The 24,413-nt window shown below is 40.3% G+C and overlaps 1 protein-coding gene across 1 annotated transcript in view; it reads right to left on the bottom strand.

Annotated features, from left to right (window-relative positions):
• Positions 1–10,595: 10,595 nt before the first annotated feature.
• Positions 10,596–24,413, bottom strand: part of COL4A1 (collagen type IV alpha 1 chain) — a 168,858-nt gene continuing 155,040 nt past the window's right edge. The window contains exons 43-52 of the mRNA XM_075590710.1: positions 24,013–24,146; positions 23,834–23,906; positions 22,656–22,727; positions 21,958–22,086; positions 21,773–21,871; positions 17,554–17,766; positions 16,899–17,076; positions 16,025–16,139; positions 15,016–15,188; positions 10,596–12,966 (exon numbers count right to left, since the gene is read on the bottom strand). Coding sequence (XP_075446825.1) covers positions 12,885–12,966; positions 15,016–15,188; positions 16,025–16,139; positions 16,899–17,076; positions 17,554–17,766; positions 21,773–21,871; positions 21,958–22,086; positions 22,656–22,727; positions 23,834–23,906; positions 24,013–24,146 — 1,268 coding nt within the window. The 3' untranslated portion in view covers positions 10,596–12,884. The remainder of the gene's footprint in view (positions 12,967–15,015; positions 15,189–16,024; positions 16,140–16,898; positions 17,077–17,553; positions 17,767–21,772; positions 21,872–21,957; positions 22,087–22,655; positions 22,728–23,833; positions 23,907–24,012; positions 24,147–24,413) is intronic.

The raw sequence follows: 24,413 nt of genomic DNA, 5'->3' as shown, positions 1-24,413 counted from the left end.
CGCCATTTCAAAAGTTGTAATCAGGTTTGGAGATGTCGCTGGCTACAAGGGAAGACGTCAGCTAGAGGGAAGGCAGAGGGGCTATGTGATTGGCTTATAGGTAGTCACATAGGGAGACCGTCTCTGCAAAATTAAATTCTAGTGACTACAAGGATTTTGGTAAAGCCGTCGTGCCTGTCGCTTCCACTATAAGCGCACATGACAGCATCAACGTGGGCAAGTAAATGGAACTTGAGGTTTAATACAGATAAATGTAATTGAAAAACGAAATAGATGCCGCAGTCAAATCATCTCTGAATGACCTGATAATACACAAAACCAGACATCAGGGTGGGAAATACCCTCTGGCGGTGCTACCGACCCAAGGAAAATGTAAACACAAAAGAAGAAAAAAAGGGTCAAAACAAAGGAGCACTCAAAAAATATGTAATGAAAAAATTGAAAAATGGACTTTATTAGCAATGCAAGAATAAAATACAAAAGACAGACTCAAACACATACCACATATAAGATTAACTGCTGTAAAATAAAACTTATAATAACTATACACATATAAACCCCAAACCTGGAAAGACCAAATAATAAGAGTCATAATAGAGCATAACAAAACCAGGGGAAAGAAAATTCCCCTAGTAGTGTGACAAAGATCGGCCGATCATAAGATAGATAGGAACTCAAAATAATAAGTGGAAATACCAGAACACAGAATAATTCATCAAAAATCTGCAAATAAAGCAGCAGAGAAAAAGCACTCTAAATGCTGCATGAAGTAACACATAAACATGGCAGGCACAGAAAAAATAATACTAGCTGGGGAGAATGAGTGTAACAAACAGCAAAATACCTACTGTAAATGGGTAAAGAAAAAATAATGAGTAATGTAAACATAGCCACAGAGGTAAATAAAAAAGACCCTGTGAGATGCTGAGATAAGTAAATAAATCCTAATGCTTATGGTGCACCAGAGACATGTAGTAGGCAGAGTAGGGAGGAAGTCCATGTATAGCACTATGTGCAGTCAGAACAGACCCCCAACATTCCAAGCAGTAATAGGGTAGGCAGTGGTCAGGATCGGACACCCCAGCAACAGTAAGCACTACAAGCATGTAGTGAGCAAGGTAGTGAGGGAGTCCAGCAATACAGACCAGCGTCAGACGTCTCAGCATCAATGATATGGTAAGTGAAGACGTAACACTCCACACGATGCACACGGGTCAGGGGATAGTCAGGATATGTCTCAGCTCCGCTCCTGGGCATTATATTGTCTCAGTAAGGCAAATTATATTTTGGGATATATCTACCTTGACAAGCAGGCAGTAATTAATTGCAAGCTCACACTATCTAAACTGCAACCTTATGTAATTACAATCCCACTTGTACTAATCAGTGGATATCGCATGACTATACCAACCGCAGGGGAAGATAGGGATCCTAACTGACTATTGACGTGATATAGTCATGCATCCCATCTTCCCTTCCCATCTTCTCCATTACTCCTCCGTGGGGATTTTATATATTTTAAACTTTTGAGTGTATTAATGATTTGTGTAATAAAACTTTTTTGTTTTCTCGTCGCTTACAGTTCCCTGGCAAGGGATCTGATCATTTGGCATTAGGGGCATCTGTTTATTAACTAGGTAATGAGTGCAAATAGTGGGGTGCTTTGAACCCATTCTTTTGAGTTCTCTCTGTTATACATACACTTGCTGTAAACGGGCAATGGATGGAAGGGAAGTAAACATAATTATGCCCCTTTACAATGCATTAGTAAGACCACACCTTGAATATGGAGTACAAGTTTGGGCACCCCTCCTTAGAAAAGACATTATGGAACTAGAGAGAGTGCACAGAAGAGCCACCAAATTAATAAATGGGATGGGTAATCTAACTTATGAGGAGAAGTTAGCTAAGTTAGATTTATTTACATTAGAAAAGAGGCATCAAAGAGGGGATATGATAACTATATTCAAATATATTTAGGGACAGTTCAGGAAGCTTTCAAATGAACTATTCATCCCAAGGGCAGCACAAAGGACTCAGGGCCATCCCTTAAGGTTGGAGGAAAGGAGATTTCACAAAAACAAAGGAAAGGGTTCTTTACAGTAAGGGCAGTTAAAATGTGGAATTCATTACCCATGGAGACAGTGAAGCAGATACAATAAATTTGTTCAAAAAAAGGTTGGACATCTTTTTAGAAAGGAATTGGGTTTATACCAAACAAGTATATATGGGAAGGATGTTGATCAAGGGATTAATCCGATTGCCAATTCTTGGAGTCGGAAGGAATTTATTTTTCCCCTTATGAGATTTCATTGGATGATATGACACTGGGGTTTTTTGTTTGCCTTCCTCTGGATAAATAACTAAGTATAGAAATAGGATAAAGTATCTGTTGTCTAAATTTAGTAAAGGTTGAACTTGATGGACGTAAATCTTTTTTCAACCTCATCTACTATGTAACTATATTACATGAAATGATTTGACTATTACTGAACTTAACTCCTTAAGAACTCTTTGATGTATGCCATTGGGGCTGGGTGCCGTATTTACTTTAATTTTATCAAGCCACCTATGAACTTCTTTCTCAGTTAACCAATTGTTCGTTAATGTAGAGGTTGTGGCTTTCTCCTGCAGCACTACTATTGCAATGGATTCCTCCCGGGGAAATAACATACTGTACAGAGGCAAATAATTTGTTTAATAGCTCTGCTTTTTCCTTATCTCCAATAATTCACCTGCCCATCTCACACTAAAAAGTTCTATATTTTATTTTCTACTTTTTTTTATTATTACGGTATTTAAATAACTTTAGGGCTGGGTGACAGAGTCACTGACTCAGTAGGCTGGAACAGTGAAGTAAGTGTGCTTTCCAGTCCACAGAGTGTTAATCTATTCAGAGAAAGAGCAGCAGCTGAAATCTGATGAATCAGGGGCTGGGCTCCTCAGTGAAACAAGGAAGTGTTTAAGACAAACACAGAGAGATAATGCTAGGAGTCACAGAGTGAGAAACTGTTTTCCCCAGAGAAGGGGGGAGATAGAAGTGCTCCCCAGCTGCGGAAGCTGGTACAGAGGAGTTCTCTGGACTCAAGGTGGGGGTGAGTTCCCCTAGGAAGAAAGGATGCAAGGCCGTGTTGAAGCGTGTATGCAGAGACTGTGTTACCTTGTTCCATATGCCAGGGCATGTTTTGGCTTAGGAACCAGCTTAGCTGGCCCTGCAGTTAGTGAGGGCGAAAGCTATGGTGTAGTTAGCTTTCCCTAAAGGGAATAGATGTTTATTTTCTGTTTTATTATGATTTAAAGGGACAGTACCCATTATGTTTATTTGTCTGTGGCTAATAAACCACTACAGTTAAAGCTTTACATAGCATCTAGCCTCTTACTGACCCTGTCGACCACATGTGGTGTTAGAAGTGGGATGCTACGCTTCTGGGGGTCAGAAGATGAAGATGTGTTAAGTTCATGAACCCAAGCAGAAAACCAAAAATATATATATTTTGCTGAAGCAAGTGAATTTGCAGCTAGCAAGTGCTGAGTGTAAAGTTTGCACTGTTGGGTATGAAAGGATTGCTGTGCTGTATAAAGCAAATGCCATAAGCAAAATATTGAGTGTCAAGTTTACCCTGCCGGGGTTGTAAAAAGAAAAAAAAATGGGGATAGATGTTCCCTAAGAAGAACCTTTATTTAGACTGCATAAAGAGCTCGAAGTCTCCCAGAAAGAAATACATCTCCTCAACATAGAGCTGAAAAACTCACGCCATAAGGTCCACGCTCTCAGCACAGAGGTCTGTGAATTGAATGATGCTGAGGAAGAGACCCTGATTCATTTAGAGATGGTAAAAAGAGCAAATGCAAGTCTGAGACAGAAAAATTCAGACTTGACTGACCAGATCAGTGAAGGTGATAAGAAGCTTCGCCAAGTAAAAAAAGTGAAGAAGCAATTAATCCAGGAAAAGATAGAAGTGCAGGAATCACTGCAGAATGCAGAGAGGGTGCAACGTGTCTCCCGGGAGCAGCACACACAATCAGCGCACCTACGGCAGAGCCAGCTGCAAGAGCTACGTGCAAGTCTGCGTTTCGCGTATTGTAATACACGTTCCTTCCTAGGTAAGTCAGTCACTCTCAGGATGGGAAGAAGGGGAGTATATTAAGGGCTAAGCTCTTAATAGAATAATTGAATGTTATCTATTAATTATCCTTGTCCTGGTCAGTTTAGTTGAAGACATGACTAATTAATTGATAGTTGTCATTAGTATTCTAAATTCGTTCCTACTGTATATCAACACTGGTGTGGATCGATCCTTTATTAACAAAATACATGTTTATTTTGGATTTGATAGATAATTGAAATTTTTTTAAATTATTGACAGGAAAACTAAACTAAAGGTTACTGGTCTTCCTAAATCATGCCTGCACAACTCCAGTCCTTGAAGGCCGCAAACAGGCCAGGTTTTCAAGATATCCCTACTTCAGCACAGCTGGCTCAATTAATAATTACTGATTATTCATTATATGTTGGCAACCTCGTTTTAATATTTTATTGTTGTTTGGACATTTATGATACTTCGGGTTTTTTGGAAGGTAGGTTATGTTTTAGTTAAAAGTAATGTATATCCTTTTTTCATTGGATTGGAGTGCCACAGGACAATTAGGTATTTTCTTCATTTCTAGTCTGTATTTATTATTATTACCCCTGCGTATGCACCTACCTTTATAATAGAGGTCATACTAAAGACTAAAGACACTTTAGTTGGAAGGGGTCCCTGTGACGGTGAAGGGTTCCCCAGGCCATTAATAAAGGCATGTGGCACAGCTGGGTGCCCCTGAACCAGGTTGGGACTGGTAGAGTGTCAGCTCTGCAACCCAACCAGGGTAATAATACTGCCCATATATTTGAAATGCCTGTGCCCCTTCCCCAGGAATAAGGGGATGGGATTAATACTAGATAACAATTGTAATTATGTTGTAACAGTCTATGGGTATCCATCAAGTATAAGGGTCACCCAAGTATAGATTATGTGACAGGGTTCCCCTGAGTCAGAAAAGGCATTTTTAGAGTGTCAGTTCAGCGATCCAGAGCTGACTGCAGTCTTTAACATTTATTTTAACCTGTGTAAATGTGCCCAGGAAGCATAAGGGCCTTCTAACAGGGTTTTAAGGGGTCAATTGGATGAGTCCGCTTGTGGGTTGCGGTGAGCAATGCAATTGCAACCCTGTCTCACTGGCTAACCGCAAGACAAGCAGGGAAACAGCTGTGACCACAAAGTCAATTGAATAATTGGTTTGTGGTTAGAGAAGTATTTCTGAAATTGTAACAATGTAGGCTGGGGCCTACACCCGATGAAGCCAGTTGCGGTGAAACGTACGTAGGGTATGTCTGACGTCACCATCACGTGACGTCGGCTCATCGGAGAGGTGTGGGCCCGTGTTCCGTCTGAGTGCTTCGTAGACTGCATCCGTGGGCAGCAACAGCACTCCGATTTCTAGGGTATGCCAATCCTTAAGTGGGGCTGCCAGAGAGATACTTACCAGGGCAGCTCCCTCAGCTCAAGTGCTGCAGTTACTACACCTGCAGCTCTTAGGTGGGGATGCACATATTCTAATTTGGATTAGCAATCAGCGACCTTTAGTACCTTGCCCTGTATAGCTGGGTTAGGCTCCTTTGGTTATACTAGCACCTCTGTGCCTGCCGCAGTGATATTGCTCATCAAGGCAGCACTCTGAGTGCTCATCCCCTCCCATCATTAGGTTATAAGATGTTTATATAGGTTTCTATCTAGACTACACTTTGTCTGTTCAGGATATACTATATAGGCAGTATCCACACTATTTATGTGATACACCAAGTCTAGTAACAGATATATACTGTATATAATACTGCAAAACTAGCACTTCAGCCCCACACCTCTTCGGTTCTTTTAATTGTTTTTATTAGAGTTTGTGTTCTGTATGTGTGGTTCCCGAACAGTTTTTTTTTTAAAGTTACTTAATAAAAATTATGTTTTAATTAGGGTGTTTCTTTCGTGGCACACTATAGGGATTCTTTTCTGTTTTAGTTTACATTAAAGATTCACCTAGATAATTTGTGTTTAGCCATTCGGGGAAGTCATAAATACCTTGAATGTCCGGGCTTCTAAGAGACCCTGGGGAGAGGTCGCTCGAATGTCTATAGAAGTCCGGAACTTCAAAGATTTAACCCAACATAAGTGTGAAGTGTCGGTAAATGAATTAAAGCCTAGCAAATGGTGAGGTATCTCAAGGCAGGTAGACTTTCTGTCGCCAAGGCAAGGGGGTTTGGTCAGGTATGCTAAGCGGGTCAAGTGAGAAATTAGCGCATGACCCTTAGCTTGCCGTGAAGCCCTTTGCCCGGCTGCAGGAACTATTGGCAACCTTGTGATAGAGCAGAATTTGGCTCCCACACCAAATATGGGTTGCCCATTGCCCAGATAGGCTTGTGAGGGTATTATTAGCCCATGCACGCTGTCGGGAAGGTGTTCTCTGCTTTTACGTAAGAAAGGATAGCGAGACGATTTCATCATCACCACGGATTTGTACCCCGCTCAGGATTTCGTTAGCTCTAAGGACTTGGAAAAAAAATCTGCAAAGGCAGAATGAAATTATTTCATTTGGCGAAGATATAGGGGTGGCAAGTTGCGCCCCTAGCCAAAAGACTGCATCTTGTTTCCTGCTCGCGTATCAACCCCGCGTCTGGGAATTGATACTTGGAGACCGGATTGTATGAACTTTCGTGCCAGAAACCTTTTATTTCGTTCTAATAAGCGTTTATTTGTGATATTTTTCTAATTCAAGCTGTGTGTGTTCTTTATGGAAATAAATACAATTTTTTTTATTTCATGCTTTATTCAATCAAAGGATCCAGATGGTAAAGTGTTAATAAGCTTGGTCTCCCATGACAGTCCTCATGATAGAAGATGAATTGCACACTCTATTAATGATTGCATTTGAATGCACTCAAAAGCATATGAAATAACTGTTTTCTAAAAAATTATGACATTAGTCTTGTTCGCTGTGAACACCATTTTTATTTAGTGTTCTTAAAACATAAACCCCTCTGTGTATGTTCATCCCAATCATCACACATTATATGGTATGACATGATACACAGGAGGGAAGATCTCATTTAAAAATGAAAGATTGTGTAGCCCCCTTTCCCCCTGTGTCAGTGCGACTAAGTGTGCTGCTATACCTGTATGGCAAACAGGAGGCCTGATCCTCCACCACTGGGGAGCCTGGGGTGTATGTATATCTACTAAACAGCACCTCCACCTGAGAAGGATCCTCACATAGTAGGATAATCCCTCCCAAGACAATATGCCCAGTAATACACATGCAGATTATGGGGAACAGTATTTACTGGAAGGTAATAAACAATGACAACAATAGGAACAGCAATAGACATATATGTATACCAATCCGAGAAATATACCCACAGTACTTGGTTGCAGGGGTACCAGTGTCCCAGTGTCCCGACCCTAACGGCCTTTCCCACCCCCAAGTATGAGACCGTGCTACCAACATGCATGTTGGTGCACTTATGTGGATACCTTCCCGGGCACTCCAGCCCCCGGGTGTAGCTGAACAACAGTCAACGGGCAGTTTGCTCCAACGACGCCTTCCGCCTCGGCGTGCGGTGGTCTCCAGCAGGAGCATCCCACCATAGATAGTCTCTGAACGTAGGTGGTCTGATCCCAGACCACAAGTTAAGCATCACTGCCTGGCGTAGACACTGTGTCCCTGATACTGCACAACACAGGGAAAATGGTCCCTAAATATGGGCTTCCCTATACAGCTGCAGGTGCCTACTGTGAGTCAGAGACTAACTGGGGCCTGCAGGGGAAGCTTGCCTAGTCCTAGGGCTACTGGCACCTGGGACCCTACCTCTCTCTTCTGAACCCTGCTACCAACTCACAAACTGCACTAACTGTCCTAACTGTTATCACTGTTTTACTGTTTTAAATGCAGCAGCCCTATTGGCTCCTGACAACATGTGGTCTGCAGCCCCTGAGGCTCCTGGGACTTGTAGTTCCCAGCGGATCTATGGGTGTAATGGCCGCCGCTGGCATTATACTGCGCATGCGCCAGGTGTACAAAGATGGTCGCCGCAACTCTAGATACTATCTGCGCATGCGCGAGCCTTCTCTGCGCATGCACGCACACAAACAAAATGGTGGTGCCCTCGGCAGAGCACGGGCGACCTGCTCGCCAGCTCACAATATCCCTGCAGGAACCACACAGCCGCCACCCCTGACGCAGCCCGGAGGTAAGAGGGGGACCTGGCTACATCTGTTTGAAGCATGCCATTTGTTATAATATTCTTGTATATACACTGTGTCATGTATCCTGTTGGATTCAATGAATGCTATGGCGTATTTTTCTGTATTTCTGTAATTGTCATTCCTGCGTTAGCAACAATGTTATTGACTTCAGTATCCTAGGGCAGGCCTGCACAACTCGTATAGCGAGAAGGGCCGAAATGCTCCAAGGAAAAAAAATTTGGGCCGCACTGGTAAAATCATCATCATCATCATCATCATCATCATCATCATCATCATCATCATCATCATCATCATCATCATCATCATCATCATCATCATCATCATCATCATCTCTCCTCCAGCACCTCTCATCATCATCATCCTCATATCTCCCCCAGAACCCCTCACTATCAACCTTTGCGATACTCCCTATCTCCCTACTCCCCATCTATCTCTCATACCCCCATCTCTCCCCCTCACCCACACACATAATACTCACTCTCCACAAACACACAATACCCCATTGCACACCACACATATCCCACTCCCCCTGCACCTCACATCCTTCTCCCCCCCTGCACCTCACGTCCTTCTCCCCCCCTGCACCTCACATCACTCTCCCCCCTGCACCTCCCATCACTCTCCCCCCTGCACCTCACATCACTCTCCCCCCTGCACCTCACATCACACCACTCTCCCCCCTGCACCTCACATCACTCTCCCCCCTGCATCTCACATCACACCACTCTCCCCCCTGCATCTCCCATCACTCTCCCCCCTGCACCTCACATCACTCTACCCCCCTGCACCTCACACCACTCTCCCCCCCTGCACCTCACACCACTCTCCCCCTGCACCTCACACCACTCTCCCCCTCTGCACCTCACACCACTCTCCCCCCCCTGCACCTCACACCACTCTCCCCTCTGCACCTCACACCACTCTCCCCCCCTGCACCTCACATCACTCTCCCCCCCTGCACCTCACATCACTCTCCCCCCCTGCACCTCCAATCCCCCCCCCTGCACCTCCAATCACCCCACCCTGCACCTCCAATAACCCCACCCTGCTCCTCCAATCACCCTCCCCTGCACCTCCAATCACCCTCCCCTGCAACTTCAATCACCCCCCCTGCACCTTCAATCACCCCTGCACCACACCTCCCCTGCACCTCACCTCCCCTGCACCTCACCTCCCCTGCACCTCACCCCCCTGCACCTCACCTCAATGCACCTCACATCACCCCCGGGACCGCGGGGAATCGCCGCCATTTTTTTTTTTTAAAGTTTTTTTTTTTAAGTTTTTTTTTTTTTTTTAAATCTCATCGCGGGCCGCACAGAGAGGCCGGGCGGGCCGAATGCAGCCCGCGGGCCGTATGTTATGCAGGCCTGTCCTAGGGGGTTACCATGTCAACGAAGACACAACTATATAAAACATAAATGTAGCCAGGCCCCTGCTGCCCAGAAAGACGCGTAGTAGCACACAAAATGTGTGTCTGCATTTGTGTCTCAGTATGTCAATACATACTGTGAGACGGCTGAGTAGGGGCAGTCAGAGGCAGAAGATGTTCCTGTGAGCCCAGCAGGCTCTGGAGAGGCTTCCCCTCTTCACAGATTACTCCTTTTAGTGTCCGATCTAGTTAACTATTAGACGGTGTGGTTTATCTCATTTTAGGTAGAGTGCATTGTTAGATGGGAGTTGTGTTATTTCCCTTCTGCTCAGAGTCTTATTGAAGTCCTTATTCTGTTAAACCCTGTTCAGCAGGAGATGAGCAATAGTCAGAAACCTTTATCTATCACCTCCATTTTTAAGTCTTTAAAAAGAGATGAAAAACTAAATGCACCAATAATGATTTGAGTTATGCTACAATGTTTTATCTAAAAATGATTTGATACATAGCTTGTAACAAAATTAAACATCTGGGGCATGCAATAAACATAATTAAATGAGTATAACACCTCTCTTTCATTACCTTTTATTAACATTCTGGGTTTATTTAAAGTATACAATACATGAATATCTGAATTAACTGACCTGGGCTCTCAATTTTAATGATAGATTTTTTATCTTTACAATTTGTGTGATTTAGATAGTTTTTAATTAAGGAATTACAGTTGTTTTATCAGTTCATTGCAGTGGATACTGAGTGCAAGATACAGGGACTCTTCTCTCTTAGCTTTTGTTTTATTGTTTACCAATGTTTCATGAACAGGAAATGAGAAACTGACCTGAAAAATATACCACTGTGAAATGTAATTCAGGTTGCATGCTGAATACATTGATGCTTAGTGATGACACTGAAAAAAACGTTACAGCCTGAGATTCAATTGCATTTGAGTGTGGGTGATTTATTGATATGATTGTTGCTAAACCACAAGATCAGATTTAATTAAAGAATCAGACAATATGTTGACTAGTCCTTCAGCATTCAACACATTAAGACCTAAATCCACGAAGGGGTGTTAAACTTCAGCAAACCTATACTCCCATTCATTTGAGTAAAGTCATGCTATAGCTTAGCCCCCTCTGGTGGATCTTAGTCAGAATGATTTGTGTGTAATAGTTTGAGATTTGAATCAACTTTGAGTAATCAATCAATAAAAAATACATAAACTGTTTTATTACAAATTGGAATTTGTACGATATACACAATAGACAAACTACTACAAGAGAGGCCTTAACATTAATAGAAAAGTGGTTTGGGGTTTCTGTAAAAATATCTCACAAAACATATATATTAAGGCACATATGTGATTATTAACCCAGTAGCATAAAACAACTATTTGCAATTATTTCTGATATTAAAAAAATAAACACGAGTAAGGTATTTTAGGTTTTCAATATTAAGAAGTGCATTGTGTGATGAGTATAGAAATCGTAAAAACCATGAAATACAGAATATACATGTAAATTTGAATGACACTACACTGACCTCACCATAAGTGTATTCTCCATTGTAATTTGTAGGCATTCCCTCTTAAAAATATACAAACTAATACATGCTGTACTAAGAATCGGATATCTCATATACAGCATGTTAAAGATGTAATCCTGCCCAAATCAATTTATCGTTTCCTAAAAATTCACCAAATCTGCTGATTTATAAACACATTTAGTTTTAAGGATTGCAGCTCTATTAGGAAGGCTCAATGGTTACTACTTTGTCAACCAGAATGATCTGCTTGTCTCATCCAAACTGTTTATTGGCTCTCCTTCTCTAGTAAGGGGCCATGACATCATCAGACTGGAATGGCTTCATGTGATTGTATTCTGCCATGTACCTCTATCCCTGGAAGCAGAGATTATTAAAGGGCTTGTCTCCCTCTTGGGCCTGAATCAATATGTTGCCACTGACTTGGATGATGGTTTTCGGTCGCGTGCAGTTTCGGGATCATATTGAACCAGGCCCCTAGTTAGGTTCAAGGAAATTAAAGAGGCGCAAGCAGAGATGTGGAGGAATATCCTTTTAAAATGGAAAGAAAGCAGAATACAGCAGAGGAGATTGCATCTATAGCATTGCATGGGAAAATGAAGAGGCGTTATGTGCACACTTCAAATTTAAAAAGAAACTAAAGCTCAAATGTGAATAAACCTGTTTGATTGCTGACCTCTTTATAAATTACTAAAATATAGGATGTAGTTACTGCTGGAAGAACCCTATATTCCTCATGAGATGGTGCTGGACTGGACAAACTTGCATAGCCTCACATGTAGTGGGAATGATTTGTTCTATATAGTATATTTTCAAGAAGCTCTTTCTTTACATATACAGTATGTTTGCTAGAGATGTGTCTGCTGGTTCCCTTTGTGAACAGTATTAGATTATTTTGTTTAAAAACTACATAAACATTAACTTCCAGGCCAAACAACTGATTTTGATAGTGAGGGGAAAAATTGCAGCAGTTAATATTTCCTGCAATTTCCATAGATTGTTTTTACACAATTAGGGTTATTGACCAGGTTATACCATTTTGTATAAATCACGGTAGTGATTTTTAAAAAAACATAAAAAAAACTCTACCTGGATGAAATACCTTTTTTTTACCTTTCATAATTTCTTAATAGGCCTTTTGTTTAGTTTGTAGATAAATGAATAAGAATTGGCCAAATTGCCAAAACTCACCTGATTTGCATTTGTCAGCAAATGATGCTCACATCTCAGTTTTACTTTGTACAGGCACAGGAAATACATACTTTAGCTAGAACAATTATACAATGCTTTAAACAAATATTTATATTTCTGAAACAGAACCTACAATTATAATACAAGAATAGGAGGAGTCAAACAGCAAAAAGGCACTGCGTATCTCCTAGCACCTTATTTAAGGAATCAGCTTTTGCTGTACTGTAGCATCAGTGCATTATGTTATATACTGTATGTAATTTATTCCATCAAAAGTGCCATTTTGCATGTCAGAATTGAAGCTTGTCTTGATTGTCTTCTCCTCCTTGAGTAAGGCAAGAACCAGTAGAACAGAGTTAGTTAATGCGAGTTCCTGTAACGGACTTTACTGCTTTCTTATTGTACTATAGTGAGGTACATGGATATAGTATTTGTAGACTTTTTCATGTTAAAAAAATAGCACCATACTTCAATTCAATTCAATGTCATTATGTCCTTCTCATGCAGACTTGGCAGCGGCCGACGTGTGTGCGGAGATCTCCAGCCTTCAGAGTAGAAGGTGTAGGTTTTCTGCAAAAACAAAACAAATAAGCTTCAACTACAGTATCCCATGTGCGCTTTTCTTCTCACCTTAACCCTTTAAGTGTTAGAAGGTTTGCGGCACCTTTCAAGTCCCGGGTCATGTGATCATCACTAGTAGTGATCACAATTTCCCCTGACATCAGGGCCCAAAATAGGAAGTCTTTCATTCATGATCTCAGCTCCCTGAGCTCAGGATCACTGCCAATAGAAAATGTTAGGGATCTGTAGGTCATATGTAATGACTAAGGCACTGCAAGCAAGAGCGTGGTTTGAAAAATAGTACAGATGGTGCCATTGTGACAGTCACTTCGTGTGAACTATAAGATACACCACAGGGAGATAGTATGCACGATATTACAGTATAATGAAATGTATTAGTAGTTTAATCTATAACTGGTGCAATTTTTCTTTCTGCTTGCGCCAATTAAAGCCAGAAGATTTAGCCTTTCTTCTAGATTAACATTAGATGTTGCAAACACGATGAACAAGTTTCATACGCATGCTGCCTGTGCTAACTGACACAAATTAAAAGTTTAGTCCAGATATTGGAGCAAATTGTACCAACTTCATACTCATGGACTTTGGTCCATTTACATGCTTACAGGTGCATCAAATGTACAGAATGAGTGTCCTCATTTTGACACTCACCAAATGTAACACATAGCTAAATAGGAACATAAGAACAGCTGTGGTAAGACTTAGTGACTTCAATGCTGTGGCCGCGGCACCAAAGCATTAATGCTTCAGGTTGTCCCACTCAGAAGCATGGACCCCCCACAAAGCGATTGTGGCAGACACAGTCCCCAGCGCCTCGCACTTTCGCTTGTTATGTCCGCGGTGCTGGTGTCAGTAATTCTTGCTACATCTGCACCTTGATGAATTGGTACAAAATAAAATCACACCACCTTTGCTCCAAATTTGCCTTGATACATAGGTAGGTTTCCAGGATATATTACTCCTATATGGATACCACTACTAGAACATTTAACATGTTTTTCAGCCTATTTAAATGCAAATAAAAAAAACGATTGGGAGCATAAAATAGTCTGTAACAGATTTGGATAAGGTATGCGTGCCTTGGTTAACGATTTCTTTTTTCACCTTTTACTAAACAAAATTACGAGCTGCGGCTGTGCAAAATTGACTGGATGGACAAATATTTGCGAAGGCCTTGTGCATCTTTAATTAGTACTTCTTTTTATCCACTGGCCTTTTAATTGTGCAGTCTCCACAGACACAAAATTTTACTTATCACAGTTATATACATCATAGGTTAAACTAGGTAAATCACACCTTTTTTTTTTTTTTTTTTTTTTTTTTTTAAAGGCCAGGAAAGTATACTTATTTTAAAATAATTTGGATTGTCTGAGAATATTTCTTTGTTTTCACCTACACCTGGGACTCTGGGTCTTGTTTACTCTATTTACAGTGATTAGGAAATCAGGATATATGCCAGATATGGAAACTGTAACCTGCAGTAGGATGTGTTTTATTATGCTTCCAAAGATTACCAAGATAAACTTTCAAAAATGATTTTTATGCCATTAATGATCTAATTATAACCTTTGGAATATTTAATTGTCATTAATTTCAGTATGTGGAACTAGACTTAGACTACACATTTTAACCATCTATTTTAGGTCAATCTTTTCAATTATTCTAACAATGCACAGAGATAAAGTATACTTCTTCTTTTCTCAAAGTAGAAAGTGTGCATCACCATTAATGCTCAACTAATTTATACAAACACCTGTAACAAACAACAAATCAATGAATTGCCAGTGACAACAAAGTTTGTGACTATGGAAGATTAAATATCTGAAAAATGTAGGAATAATGGGTTTAGAGACCAGATATTAAGATAGGCACTATAGTCACCATATAAATTACATTATCTGATCTTCGGGTACCAAATTAAACTGCACATTTTCTTCCTCCTTTATGCAGTGGCGACATTATTGCATGTTAGCAGTTTTTAATGGGAAATGGTCACGTTTAAATAACTGAAACTCAGTAATATGCCAAACAGTAACTTACTTGAACATCTCGTTCCTCTCTATTGTTGCAAGCCAAAAGCTGTATGTATTTGCATAGTAATTGCAGGTTCCCCGTCCGTGGCACTCAATGAATGGTACACTGCGGAACTCTTCCAGGCAGGATCCTGGTGATGCCAGAGCCTGCCCTGAACCCTCAGCCCCAGCACTGGTTTGCTAAAAAAAAAAAAAATGATTGAATCATCACCCTATGTAATTTTAACTCAAGCACTGAAAATTAGGTTGCAGCCCCATATACAGAGACACACACAAATCAGTTTATTTAGGATCCAGTTAAATATTCTTCTGCTGCTGATAGATAGCTGCCACAGGTCACGGTCAACCTCCAATGTTTAAATCATGGCTTCCGCTGTCTAAAAAAAATGTTAGATTATGATTCCTAACTCTGTATCTTTTGTTTTTCATTGTTGTTATTCTTGTAATATGCAAGAACTATATTTGTATTTCACATATAGAATGTTGTTCTGTTGTTAAAAAAAAGTCTTGCTGTGGTGGCTCCGATTTTAGGTGATATACTGGATGAAGCTAGTAGTAGTTGAATAGCGGCTATGATGGTACCGCATATTCATTGTTAATCTTAATAAGAAGTGTAGAGTACTACAAAGTTGTATTCCAATTGGAATGGCAGGTGAATGAGGTTTTTGGAAAGAGATTAAAAAACATCATTATCATGTGTAAACCACTGTTAGAAAGTGTGGTTTATAATCACTGTCAGAATAGATTGGGTGGAGGGAAAGGTTACATCAGAGCTGCCAAAGATAATGGGTTGTGTGGTCCATATGGGAATAATCACACCTACAGTATCAAACACCTTATCAGAATTCTCAGATGACAGACTGAACACTATGATTGTAGGTTACTCTGAAAGTATAACTGGCTATATTACACCAGTGACAAACCTGGCAAATAGCGTTTTATTAGTGACTAGTATGAAGTTTATTTGATTCTTCCAGTATTCAAGCACATAATAGATTTCCTGAAGGAACACTCACCATTACAAATGAATAGCCAATCCATAGTGATATCCATCCATCGGGGCAGGAAGGTATCTGAATTGTTTGGCTATGAATTGCCATTACCATGGCAGGGGCCTCACAAACAGAGCATCTACAAAATGAATGCATTGTAATGACATTCTTACATGACACTTAAAAATACTCAGCTGTGAAAATCACCAAGAAATGTTGCAGTAAAAGTAATACAGTTAATTTAGTGATATGAAACCCCTCATGCAAAAAAAAAAAATAGATTTTAAAACTAGTTTCTTATAAGGCACATTTTTTTTTAGCGAATCAGAGAGATTTACAGAACTGGCAGAATTCTCAAACAAAAGTAGAATGTAACAAGATTAAAAAAAAAAAAAAAAAAATAAACCACAGAACGGATATTCCCAAAATCTTAAAGTAGTCCAGACAGCACATAACTGGTGATACACAAGATGAAAAGGTCTTCAATATGCTGTGAAGATTTCCTGGAGAACATTTGAATCCATTCATACTGTATGAATGTTTGAACTGAACATACTGAACTGTCCTTTATCACAGGGAAATCATCTTTGCAGCATATTAAGCAGGGGGCTCTGAATCAATTTCCCCCAAAACAGATTTGATACTTTGAGGGTTATTCAATAAACTACAATAGTGCTAATCTGGGCACTATCGAACGGAAACTCACACTTAAGTCAATAGGAGATTCTGTGCAATAGTCCCCCTATCAGTATTACTGTATTGCAGCTTAATGACAAATCACCTTTGAGTTAAATGTCCAACGTCTGCAGTGATGCCTGGGTATTTTATGATTCGAATAGCAGCAAATGAAACTTTGAAAGTTCATAGTATTTCTGAGGTTTGTGAGCAGTCTTCTTACCTACTGATGAAAGGTTTGATATTGTCCCCTGTGATAGGAGCCATACTCATTGGCATTGGTTCAGGGGTGGACAGCCAGTAGGAATAATCATTCCTTGATGCAAAGTTGCATACATTGTTAATATTGCAAAACAGGAAAGGCATTGTACTGAATTTACGAAGGCAACTCCCAGCAGCACCTGCAAGAGTAATACAAAGATGTATTAATATAGATAAAGATTATACAAAAAAAAGCTAAAAGGCCACTTAAACTAACATATGCTGGGAATATGTTATATGCATTTCTTTAATTTAGTTTAGAAAGCTTATTGCAAAACACCTGAAATGCAATAAAAAAAACTATGTAAAATGTTGTGGGTTTTTTGTTTCTTGAGTGGCTTCTAGGTATTGACGATATATACAATACTCGTTCTGACAGGTGTACTGTATAGCACAGTTTCATTTTGTTAAAGAATGAAAATTGTGCCTGTGGTAGGAACGTACAGTGTAATGTACTCTACAATGTAATGTATTATTAGTTGTTCATGAATAGCAGGTTAGAGAATGTATATATATTTTTGCAACACAGAATCAAAATAAATTGTTCATGTGAAACATGCATTCTATCTATTCTGGTAAAAAGTTAAAAAATACATTATTTAAAAATAATATGTTACCTAAGTCCTGACCATGTGCTCTTTCATTTCCTTGCACATAAAGCAAAGAGTAACCAGTGTAGACTTGGCTCGTCCCGAAAGGACACTGGGGTTCCTCAGCTGTTTGACTGTGCCTTGTAACAAGGAAGCCATGGGCCATGGAAGGTGCTCCAGGTAAGCCAATTGGACCAGGTAAACCATCCGAACCTGGTGGACCAGGATATCCTGTTGGACCTGATTACATACAAATATAAAGAAAGGAATGTATTATTTAAAAAAGGTGAATGGCCAGGGCAGGTAACCTACTAACTTAAAGCTGTTCAATGTGACAGTAAATATGTTAGATTGTTTTATCTACACATGTACTGTAGGTAAAGCTTTCTATCATATAACTAGGAAAACTAATACTTCTTCTGTCATATGAGACTTCAGCTACAATTCAGCTGAAGTATGTTCAGAACATTACAGCCTATTTATACTAAATGATGCTATGCCATAAGACACTTTCCAACTCTGGAAGACACCTTGGACAAGAAATAGTGATGGTGTAAAAATCTTAGCGCTGCGTCTATTATGCTTTTTTGCAGTCGTTAGAATCTAGTCTAAAATGATTATAGTGTGTTCTTAGACTTGCCCAACTTTCCATACGCATGTTTAACGCCTGTTGCAAACATGAGACTGCGCATTCAAAATTAAGTGTGCATAACATTTACGCATATTTACATCATACACCTTTAAAAATGTAACTTTATTTTGAATTTGGCCTTTTTAGCGCCTGAGCAACAATAGAACACAGAAAGTAGCCATGGTCCAACAATATCCACGCTGAAAGAATGGAAAAGAGCAGTATTCATCCCAATTCCAAAGAAGAGTGACACGAAGGATTGCTCAAATTACCGCACCATAGCCTTGATACCACATGCAAGCAAAATCCTTCTGAAGATTATCCAACAATGCTTGAGTACAACTGTCGATAGGGAAATGTCAGATGTGCAAGCTGGCTTAAGGAAAGGTAGAGGCACTCGTGATCACATTGTCAACCTTTGATGGATAATGGAAAAAAACAGGGAGTATCAGAAAGATCTCTACATGTGTTTCATCGATTATTCAAAGGCAATTGATGTACAGTAATTGAGCACAGCCATCTCTGGACCTGCCTGAAGGAAATGGGTACACCACCACACCTGACCGAACTTATAAGATCACTCTATCAAGATCAAGAAGCTACAGTCCGAACGCAATATGGAGACATGGATTGGCTCAAGATCAGAAAGGGCACACGCCAAGGATGCATCCCGTCACCAGCAGCTTTCAACATGTACGCAGAAGCTGTCATGCGGCGAGCAGGCCTGGGTGAGTCCCAGATTGGCATGAAAATAGCCAGCAGCAATATGAAAAACCTCCGATATGCAGACGATACTACCATGCTGGCCGAAAACAAGAAGGATCTCGAATATCTGATCATGAAAGTCAAAGTAGAAAGTGATAAGGTTGGATTGCACCTGAGCATTAAGAAGACAAAGATCATGACAACAGCAAAAAATGAGAACGTTAATATCAAGGTCAATAATGAGGGAATTGAAGTGGTTAAAGATTTCATCTTCCTTGGCTCCAAAATTGATCGCGATGGCGGCTGCACCCCTGAGATTAAGAGACGGATGGCACTTGGAAGATATGCGATGATCAGTATGAACAAGATCTGGAAGAGTAAAGACATCAGCTTGGCAACTAAATGAAGATTGGTCAGTTCAATCGTTTTCCTAATAGCAATGTACAGTATGACTGTGAAACCTGGACTCTGGGAAAGGCAGATAGGCGAAAGATCGATGCATTTGAATTGTGGTGATGGAGACGTCTGCTGCGCATTCCGTGGACAGCCAGAATAATGAACAAAGCAGTCCTGGAACGGACCAAACTGATAATCTCATTGGAGGCCAAAATAACAAAGCAAAAGCTCTCCTACTTTGCTCACATCATACGAAGCAAGTCACTTGAGAAGGACGTCATGCTTGGAATGACTGGTGGTAAAAGGGAAGAGGACGCCCAAGAACTCGATGGCTAGATACCATCAAGAAAGATACTGGACTGAATATAGCAGAATTGAAAGAAGCCGTGAGAGATCGGAATACATGGAGCACACTGATCCATAAGTGCCCGAGAGTCGAACTTGACTGAACGGATAGAGCGATAGAGAGAGACACTGCTTGTCGAGTCATAACTTTTACCGACCCCTGTGCAATGTGTTCTTCTACTTCTTAACAGCTCCGCAAAGACATAACATTGCTTGATGCCTAGTAGGACTGGTAAATGCTTGAAGAAGCCTGGGGCATATTACTGGGCCTCCAAAAGCATTAATCCATGCTGCTTGGGTTTTCTTCAACATCCTGGCTCATCTGTCAGAGAGCAGGGAAACCTTAAAGTCTGGACTGGAATTGTTTTCTACTAATCTATATGGTGCAACAAAGCTGTGGTCTGTGAGTGAATTAACAGTAACTGATTACGAGTATCTTGGAACAGAGCTAATGCATTTTTCTTTAAGCTTTGTTTTGTTAGGTTGTGATGGTGAGGGTGTAACCAGGCTCTTAATAAAGGCCAAGCCCTGTTTTGGTTACCTCTGATCTGAATATTTGGGTTCCAAAGTTTCAGCTCTTGAGCCCAGAAACAGTAACTGCATAACCTGTACTTTGCGGTAATAAAGAATTGATGTGTTTTTAACTTTCCAGGGATCGCTAGGGTATGAGTTTCAAGGGGGGGGGGGGGTTGCAGTGAAATTGTCAGAATGTGCCTAGGTAATTGGGGTCCGGAGTTGTCGTTTCCCCTAAAAATGTATCCGAGAATCATGCTTGGTTCTCGGATACATATAGGCACATTGTCCCGGCAATATCTCCCCTTGAAAACGCTTGCGTGACTCACCACTAGGGTTCCCTGCTTCAGCACAGCCCAGAAAGGTAAATGGGGCAAAGGGATGTCAAGTGTCCCTGTAACTCTGAGGGGTCCCTAGGTTAAGGGGGATACCCAGATAATGCCCAGGTAGCCCAAAACCTGTATTGGCTTCATGGGCACTCCAAACATAATTATAAGTTTTTGAGGGGACTCTTAGAGTCCAGTCCAAGTCTCTGAGATAGTGTGTGGGGAATAAAGGCTAGTAGAAAATAAAGTGCAGCTTTCTATTCTATTCCCCATACCCAGAAACATAGGATATATATAGTATATTTTATTAATAGTTTGTTTAATATGGCATTTACTGTTGTGCACGATAAATGAGCTGGGACTTTCAGAACCAATGTTCCGATAGGCTACCAGGGCGACCAAGTTACGTGCCCGTAAGTCTGCAGGACATCAGAAATGAAAGCCACCAGAGGATGCCAGGGGTGTGAAGACCATTTGGGTAATAGGGAAAGGCTCAAGTACCCACGTCCTGGGATGAATGGCAGTCGTCTGGGCTACCATTTGTCTCACCAGACTTGGAGGAGCCTGACCCAGCGGGTGGCATTTGGGACTAAGGTGGAAAACTTGTGCATGTCCGTTGGCAGATTCCCCGCTTACCCGGCTTTCCAGACCGGCATCGCTCAGATTGGCTGTTGAGAACGTACCCAAGCTCTGATTGGTTGTAGTATTTTGTGAATGACCTCCAAAATACTATAACAAACCCCTAAGCCAATCACCGGTGAGATTCTGAGCGCCAGAAGTCAGGCGGGCTTTTTGAAAGTGCTCTTGCTTGAATAGCAGAGCAACAGCTTCAGAAAAGTCTGCCCGGAAAATATTCTAAGTCCAGCTTTTTGCGACCAAGTTTTCAGAAAGGAACGTAGTGGTCGTGGTTGGGATTTTAAGCCGATTTTAGTTCCAGGACGTTTGGAGCTAAGTCCCGGGCAAGGGAAAACTCTGTTTTAGAGTGCACAGCAGCTAGGAAGGTCTAGTTTTTGACCCCAGTTCCCAAGTAAGCGTGTATTTTCGCCTGTACAGTATATTGTGTTCCACTGTGTGTATACCTAATTCTGTGAATAAATCTCAATTTATTTCATTATCTTGATTTGCAAAATATATGATCCTGGTAAAAGGTGTACAATAAACCTGGTCTCCCATGACAGGCGTCCTGGTAATCCATGGTTCTAATGACATCCAAGAAAAAGAGAGTATTTAAATAGGCTACCACTTGCAATTTTAAAAGTTATCTAGATATAATACACAATTGATTGCTTACCATTTTTTATCAGAATAAATGTTGAGAAACAGAACTTACCAATTGGGCCACTTGGGCCAATATCTCCTTTTTGACCCGGGTTACCATCTGATCCTTGTATACCATTTTGTCCAGGAAAACCCACTGCACCTATTACACCTGGATAAAAGAAAGTCATGCATTGTGTTATACTATTCCGCTGTTATGACTTGGCTAAATTAACCGGACTGAAACAATCATCTCACCTTGCTCCCCTTTAGGACCAGGAAATCCATTAAGTCCTTTCGGGCCAGTAGGGCCCCGTGGGCCAGGAAAACCAGGCTCTCCTTTAAAGATCTGGAATTGAGCAGATGCGCCAGGTGGACCCTGCGTTCCTGAAAATAATGAATATACAGTCATTCAGGTTCCAGCATTGTCCTTTCATCAGACATGTTACTTTACTGATGGTCAATTGTTCTGCAATTTGGAAAAAAATGCACATTTTATACACATTCAGCAAAATACCTGATTCAGAAATTAAAGTAGGAGATGAAATCTATAAACACACACATATATATATATATATATATATATATATATATATATATATATATATATATATATATATTCATTTATTTTGGTTATAATCTGGGATACACTCTAAAATGGATAATATTTCCTAGTTATGGGTTGCAGAGACATTAAACGGTGTTTTCAATATATAACAAATGATCCAATATATTTAAGACCTATTGCTGAAAACATCAATGCTGTGTTTTGTAAAACACAGCGCCATAATTGTAAGACAAAATGTACTTACTGGAGAAGGGTAAAATATTGAATAAACATTATAATGCATATGACATCACTTCCATGTAAAACTAAAATTGGGTGATGGAATATTACATATTATGTATAAACTGTCAAGAAAAAAACAAAGAATTGCAAATGTTTACTGACATACCTTTTGGCCCAGAAGCACCTGGCTCCCCATATTCGCCTTTCTCTCCAGAAGAGCCTAAGGTACCTTTTAAACCTACAAAAAAAAAATATATATATATATAAATATATTATTATTAAACCTATCTACTATTTAATGATTACAAAACAGATATACTATATATATATATATATATATATATATATATATATATATATATATATATATGTATTTAAAAGATCACTTGTGAGCACATTCACATGTCTTAGACAGGTCTGCAAACCTTCCTTTCACCATTATCACCTAGCATACAGTGCTTCCACTGCAGCAAGGTATTCTGGGAAATGACAAACAAATGAGCACACCGTGTCACCTTTTACCTGAAATCCATTTTTGCATGGAACCCTATAAGATAATGCTCGCTGTTAACACAGCTTTTAAGAACAGCATGGGATTAGATGCAAAGCCAGAGAAACCACTCACAGACATGTTTTGACCCATTTAGGTTGAAACATGTCTCTGAGTGGTTTCTCTGGCATTGAGATGTGGGAGATTACCATTGGGGACTACGATAGCGGATGTATCTGGCTGGCGGTGATATTATTCACAAATTAATTTCCCCCTTCCCATCCCCCTTTCCAAAATAAATGTACTCTTTTACGCTATGGGACGTATGCTCTCTTTTCCATTAAAAATTCAATAATTAATAGGTGCATGTCCCATATAAATAATAAAAGTATACATTACCGCATAGCACCAAAAAGGGAGAAAGCACTCAGGTGAATGAAAATAAATGTATTAAATACAGCACATAACTCCAACATTTCGATCCCCCCTGTGGGATCGAAACGTTGGAGCTATGTGCTGTATTTAATACATTTACTACGCGGTAATGTATACTTTTATATATACATATATATATATGACAAGAGTTGGAGTACTGCTCCCATGATTCCCCGAGGAAGCAGGTATCCTGTGAAATGCGTAGGGCGAGCTGACTAGCTGGCATAGGTCAACGAACGTCCAGATCGGGATTGTAAGCAGTTGCTGGATTGCCCAACGTCCTTTCCCTTACTCTCTCTGCCGCTCTGATAGAAGGTCTTTGAAGGTGACGTCACAAGGAGAGTGAATGGCGAAAGTTGTATTGAATTATCAAATACTCAAATATTTTTATATTGAAAAACAGGTATCTTTAGCCCTACCTGGAAATCCTGGCATTCCTGCAGGTCCTGTTTCACCTTTCTGACCAGATATTCCTGGAGAGCCAGCATCTCCCTAAGAAGCAACAATCAGAAAGAGCTGAAGAAAATACCATTTCTATTCCCAGCTATAACGGTCAGAAGCACAAGTAAAAAATATGTTAACCAAACACATAACTTACTGGAAGTCCTTGAATTCCAGGGTCACCTTTGTTTCCTGGAAAGCCAGGTGCTCCGGGCCACCCTGTATCTCCTTTTCCTCCTATTAGCCCATCTTGGCCTGGAGGACCTGACCCTCCGATAGGGCCTGGAGGACCTGAAGAGAACAATAACATCTCATTTAGAACTAACAATTGTGCAGTATATGAGAAATAAAAGTAAGTTATCCATGGCAGAGTTCTAGTAGCCATATTAGTCATGAAAAATATTTCATATCCCATATTGCATATTTTACGGGTCCCTTTTTATTGTGTAATACTATAGAAGTTTAAGCAAAAACATAAGTATAAAAATATACTATTTGCCACAAGATATTAATTATAATTAACATTGAAAGCCTTCTTCCCCATTGAAGGCTCAAGTG

Source organism: Ascaphus truei, chromosome 3, assembly GCF_040206685.1.
Source record: "Ascaphus truei isolate aAscTru1 chromosome 3, aAscTru1.hap1, whole genome shotgun sequence".
NCBI classification, from domain to species: Eukaryota; Metazoa; Chordata; class Amphibia; order Anura; family Ascaphidae; genus Ascaphus; species Ascaphus truei.
The sequence above is the reverse complement of the archived record's forward strand: the minus strand, read 5'-3'. Positions and strand labels throughout refer to the sequence as shown.